Source organism: Phaethon lepturus, unplaced genomic scaffold (assembly GCF_000687285.1).
Source record: "Phaethon lepturus isolate BGI_N335 unplaced genomic scaffold, ASM68728v1 scaffold51717, whole genome shotgun sequence".
In the NCBI taxonomy this organism is placed as follows: Eukaryota; Metazoa; Chordata; class Aves; order Phaethontiformes; family Phaethontidae; genus Phaethon; species Phaethon lepturus.
This window is the reverse complement of record NW_010555069.1, coordinates 763-6,999: the sequence shown is the minus strand read 5'-3', so window position 1 is coordinate 6,999 and position 6,237 is coordinate 763. Positions and strand designations below refer to the sequence as shown.

Genomic DNA, 6,237 nt, shown 5'->3' with positions numbered 1-6,237 from the left:
GGCTGGGTTGCTTAAGTTGAAAAACATCCTGTCAGCGTCCTCCCTCCTTCTCCAAACCTCTAAATCCTTGCTTGTAGCAGCAGGAAGTCTGTTCAGACAAGAGACTAGACAATACCAAGGCAAAGAGCTGGCAGTTTCCATTCTGCCCTCCCGTTTTACTCCCTGCCTCCTCCAAGCAAGCAGACTTCCAGTGAGCAGAGACCCAAGTTAGAGGACATGAAAGGAATGCTGAGGTAACAACTTCAGAAGAGTGTCTTTCTACTTGCTTATTTCTAGTTTATTTTGAATTACCAGAAGATGACCATGAAGAAGCAAATAGCTGATCTTTTTTCTTCTCTCTGTATTCCATCCTGCAGAATTCTGGGCACTAGAAGAAGCTTAGAGGATAAATAAGTCATACCAGTCACGGACCTCAAGCTAAGGAGTGAAAAGTTTCTACTTTCTCTTTGTACAGTTGGTGGAATGACTTTGCCAGGATGTGGAAAGGGGCCTCAAAATTTTTCATCTCTTTCTGTAAAGAAACAAGGAAGTTGTGAATGACAGATGGAATAAGCATTTGACTATTTCTGCTCTAACTGCTTCACATAAGACAGATTAAAACTGAGGGTGATTTAGATCACAAAGAAGAGGAAGAGAGCCCCCAATTATCTTTCTTTACCTGAAAGAGGAGATAACTTTAAAAACACCCACTTCCACAGATGGTGAAAGGAGCAGATACTCACCACTGACATCTCACAGTATTCCAGGCCATGTTTCTCAGCCCACTCCTGTGCTTGTTTCTGCTCCACAACTCGACGACCAACCAGGTCTGTTTTATTCCCCACTAAGACACCTACAGAAAAAAAACACCATGAAACAAAGGAAAAACAACCACCCAGAAATGCTGACTTGTTAGCAATAAATGCTGGAACATTTGTAGAAGTAGATGAAAAAGTTGGAGGCATGGAAAACAGTCTACAACTACCTAGAAAAGGTTCCACAAAGGAAACATATTTATGCCTTATCTGCTTTGTGATAAAAGCAAATGAGTTGGAGGAAGCCATGCCTGCCCCTGACTTAAAAGAAGTGCTCTATGTGACATCTCTACAGGAACAACTGCTGTCATAGAAGAGGGGAGCAGATAACAAGAATCTCACCCATTTCTTACCTGGGATGTGCACTCCAACTGCTTGAGCCCTGATTTTCTCCAACCACTTGGCACAGTTGTTGAAAGATTGCTCATTAGTGACATCATACACAAGGCACAGGACGTTGGGTTGCTCCCACTGCACAGCAAGAAAGGAACATCGTCACCTCTAATGAAACTGATGTGGTCAACAGCCCGTCTGTAAACACGGCAAACACAGATGCTAAGACAAAAATAAAAAGCCTAACATACAGGAATCCTATGCCCTGGCTAAGGTTTCACATTTCAGTTGAGTTGACTAAATGGATAGCTGGCACTGGAAGAGGCGGTCTTGCTCTCTTTCCCATTCCTGTCTGCACAGTCTTTCTCCTTTACTTGTGTCAGCTCTGATACTCATCTGATCCCTGGGGAAGCTAATTCTTCATGATGAATCAGCGCAAAATTAATCCTAGTGAAAAGAGTAGAACAGTTTTCTTCCAGTTTGAGAAGCTGTGCCAGCTCCTAGAGGGGTCCCTTGCAAACCAGACCTAAAGCAAGGGCAAAAGTGGAATTGCCTCTCATAGAGCAATGAAGCGTTAGGTTGACTTAGCCATCTTATGAAACCTCACATCAATTAATTGATCCTATGTCTCAAAATGAGATAACACAATAGAGAACTGTACAGCTAAGGACACAAATGCGTGAAGGAAAAAATCAAGGGCAGTATTATGCTCAAGGACAAGAATGAGTCCTGTTGGATCAAACACATCACTATAACACAAAAAAAACCCACTGTTGGAGTAGCAGCAAAATAGATGTTTTTGTAACAAATAAAAATAACTTTAATCAACAGTACACAGCGATTCTGAGTTAAACAGCCCTATTTCTTTTGTAAGAAAATTGAATGACCATCTGCCTGCCTTCCTCTGGACAGTGTTTCTTCTAGTACAAGTTTTAGAGAGGTAGAACAGGATGCATTGGTAAGTGAGGTAATTGCTCCCATTTACACTAAAGATGAAGTTTGTTACATTCTGCCAGACTGGGGAGTTCAGATCTTCAAAGCAAAAGCACTTTGGAAGAAGAGGACTGTTACATAAGACTTACCAGTTTCTTCAACATTTCAGAAAATAGATCTTTTCCTGCAGAGTCAAAAATGAAGAATTCCTGAAAGTGGAAGCAGAAAGAATGCTCTTGCCAGGTAAAGGTTTTGAAAGTAAATACTAGAACTTGTAACTCCTGCATTTTGTTCAGCACAGCAGTTTAGTGTTCCTAAGGAACAAGTTCCCTGCACTGAGAATACTCCAGTTCAGATAGTATGAGAAAAGAAATAGCTATTTTTTATATAGAACCAATAAAGGAGTTACCTCCAAGGCTCCAAGTCTAGTTTCCATCCCTACTGGAAACAGAATATGTGGAGTGGGACAGTAACCTGCACTATTATAAAAAATTATACACATGGTCCACATTCCACTAGTAGGAGTATAGGACATTAAGCAAAAATAACAGACGAGTTCCAGCTTCCGTAGTTCTAAGAAACATGAACTAAACCTGAGTGCCTTAAAAGGACAAAACAGAACCCTAACAAAGCTGGCAACAGCTTTGGTTTAAGATGTCATGTCGGATACAAGTATGTAATACTTACATTTTTAAGATTAAACTAACCCTGGAGTATCAGCAATTGTACATGATCAGCCTCGTTTCCTTAATGCAACTTAATGGCCTTATGAACATGTAGAGCGATCTTCCACCAGAATGAGACTGAAGTGAGGTTTCAGCTCTGGATGTCTCTTTCTGACCCAATTTATGTCACAGAAAAACTCACCACACTATCACTTGTCTCTGGAACTGATACAGCCTTCACCAACAGTTCTATGCCTGTTGTCTGTCAAGAACAATCAGGAAAACAAGGATCAGAAGAGTTTTTAAGAGCCTGTCCAACTGCATACCAACTATGCATTGGATTGAGGCAATTCTTGTGAATCATTACAATCCCATCAAACATAGACTACTGGGAGCTCCTTATAGCTCTGGTAACATACTCCCACCTACATGTCAGAGCCACATAGATTTGCTCTGATGGGGAAAAAGACAGAGAAGAACCAACATCCAGAGATTTGCTTATATACAACCAAGGGTATTAGCTGAAATCTGCAGGGCTATGTTCACTATCACATTGCTGCTCTAAAGCACACCTTAGAACATTTTGCAGCAACCATGTGATCAGCTAACATATGGGACTGAAGTTATTTGTTCCTCTTCCACCTTTTATCTCATTCTGCTTTGTAGCTTGTTCGTTTGTTCTATTTCTATCCTTAACTTCTGGTTTCCATCTTTATTTCAATGAATAAACATATTTTAGGGTTTTTTTCTCCACACTCATATTTTCCTTTTTTTATTTTACTTATATTTACTTTTATTTTTATCCTGCTTCTGATTAGTCATCACCATTGATTCTCACACTGAAAGACTGCAAACTGTATCCTCTTCATCTGGGAACAGTTTCTGTAGATTATAATTATCTTGGGGCTATGCAGCACATCTTCATGTTTGCATAGTGATAAGCGCACTGTCCACATGCACACTTAATAGTTGGAATTAAAAGCTTTCTCCTTCAGCAATGCTTTTTCATAGAGCACTCCCTAAAGGGGGAAGCTCTCTACCACCGCAAGAGCTTGTTGAAAACTATAAAATTAACTAAATTACTCTGCATTAACTTTCAAAGCCAGCACCCACATAATGCAAAGACTTACAGAATATTAAATGATTTCTCTTCAGAATCTAGGGTGTAAGAGAAAGAAAATTGTATAAGACTCCACCTCCTGTAAGACCCCACCTTGAATGCCTCAACTTAAAATCATATTATTTATTTTGTTCTAGACCTTCTTAGTTTTCTCATACAACTTATAAAAATGTTGGATAGCAGTTTGAGCCTGTTGTGTACTTACCAGAGTGTAGTTCTTCTGAAAATGAGCCCCATCATTGCGGAACATGTGGGCTAAAGCACTCTTCCCCACAGCTGGATCTCCTGCAAAACCAAAAACATAAAATATTTTTGTTTCATCTTAGTGAATCTTATTTTCCCTCAGTTCTGTTACTATCACATACCATAAGAGCTTGGATGCTATAACTCTGAATACAGGCAAGGTAACTGTCACAAGAAGTACAACACAATCTAAAAACGTAATACCCACATCAGGGAATTAATGTTGCCATTATGTATACTGGTGGATTATGTATACTGGCTGACATCAGATTTCTGCTCTATGAACGACGGTAAAGGGCCCCCAGATCAGGGTGGAACTGCTGTTTGTTTAAAATTCATATCTACCCTATAGTCTTTATGTAGGAATTAAAATTTCCTAGATATGTTATCATGTAGAGAAAAATACAATGTGCTAAGGGAGACTGGGTTGCATAGGAGACTATTTCCTCTCCTTAAGATTACCCATTTCCCGAGATTCAAGTCCTTTTTATATACTGAGTTTAGGGAAGAGACATGTCATTTATATACAACAAAGCTGCTTAAGCTGGTAACATTCCTCGATGAACTCTCCTTGCTGACCCTGCTAAGAGAGCAACTCTTGCTGACTCAATGCTGCTGGTGGCTCATTAGCTGCATCCTGGGCATAACAGAAGCAAATGTCACTTGGCTGGAGAAGAAAGCCTGCTGATTCATCCCTATATGGAAGAAAAAACAAGGGGCTTTAGTTTTCGCTCTTCTAGAGACAAGGCTTTTTGGTACGGCTTGCACAACACTTCAGGCAAACCTGGCAGCTGCCTGCTTCAGCCTGCTGTTACAAAACTCCGTAAGATCCAAAGCAATGGCAAAGAACTGCAGAATTCACATATGCCCATATCGCTGCATGAAAAATATCATAATCCTTGCAAAACAAAGACTTAACTTAATGTTCCCAAAGAACTTATCCTCTCTCCACATAGTGTCTTACTAGCCTAGATAGATTAAAGGATAGGAACAGGAATTAAACACCTCAGTGGTTCTAGTTTTACACTTAAAGAAACACTCACGACAGTCAAGCCTAGAACACAAGTCCTTTATGTTATGTTGTTAATAAATAAACCCAGGAGGGGGTATATTTTGTCACTATTACAGCTTCCTAGATGGTGCTTTGAAGGAAATGGGGAAAACTATCTGGTCACATAATATTATAGAGGAGGAAGAGTGTTTTGGATAGTGACAATTGCTCCTAGATACATTAACCAAATGTAGTTCTTGTTTAAACATTTTTAGCATGCATGCTTGCTTACTTCAAGATGAGTTGGGGTCATAATATTTAGACAGGAAAATCTGGTAAGTCAGCTTGTTTGTTCCCTGATCAGTTCAAGCTTGTGCTGAAGATAACACTGAGTGGAAGCTATTATGTATTTCAATAGACAATTAGATCTGTCTTTGTAAAATGAGATAGAGAAGCATACATTGCTCCAAACTGTGCAGGCATCATCCAGTGGAAATTCTTAACTAATGTGTTGCCTTTCTTCAATTTGACAGCCCCAGTTGTTCTTTCCTTCTTCTTATTCTTTGCCATCCTCTTAGCTCATTACATCACTACGCTCTCTCAAAATACGTTTCCTTGCTCTTTTCATATAGTTTGGTCTCACCTGCCAGGCATCCCACGGTATTTATTCCATCCATATTTCTGTTATTCTGCCAGAATCTGTAGTGTGTCTCGAAAATGCCTGCTACTGCCAACTGTCTTTCTACAATGAAAACCTTTTCATAGTGTCTCCATAGTAAGCTCAAACAACAATATATTTTACTGTGTGTCTGTAAATTACCCTTGACATAACACAGGAATCGCTTTCTATTGTCAAGTAATAGTCTCTCTTTTTCTAATAAAAGCCTTTTTCCCCTGTTGTTCTCTTTGACCTTGGTGCAGCTCCCAATACTGTGAGCCACTCTATTCTTCATAGCCATTTCCTTAGGTACACAAGAATTCCCTGTTCCATCTCTGATGTTTTTGCTCCTACCTATGTGATTGCATTTTCTTGTTCCCTTTAGGTTGTTGTGGTTACTCATTTCTTATGTCTCTCTCACTATATTGGTCTCTTCTGCAAGAGAGAAGTTATTTTGCCTGGTCTGCTTCATTAATTTATTATTTTTAATAACACATGGA

At 39.5% G+C, this 6,237-nt stretch overlaps 1 protein-coding gene across 1 annotated transcript; it reads right to left on the bottom strand.

Moving 5' to 3' along the window:
- Positions 1-251: 251 nt before the first annotated feature.
- On the bottom strand, positions 252-4,130 carry IFT27 (intraflagellar transport 27). The gene is made up of 6 exons (XM_010292028.1): positions 4,051-4,130; positions 2,928-2,987; positions 2,210-2,269; positions 1,148-1,265; positions 723-832; positions 252-511 (listed from the first exon to the last, which is right to left on the bottom strand). Exons 1-6 carry the CDS (start codon positions 4,093-4,095, stop codon positions 413-415), a joined length of 492 nt encoding a protein of 163 aa, XP_010290330.1. The 5' UTR covers positions 4,096-4,130; the 3' UTR covers positions 252-412.
- Between the last annotated feature and the right edge of the window lie 2,107 nt (positions 4,131-6,237).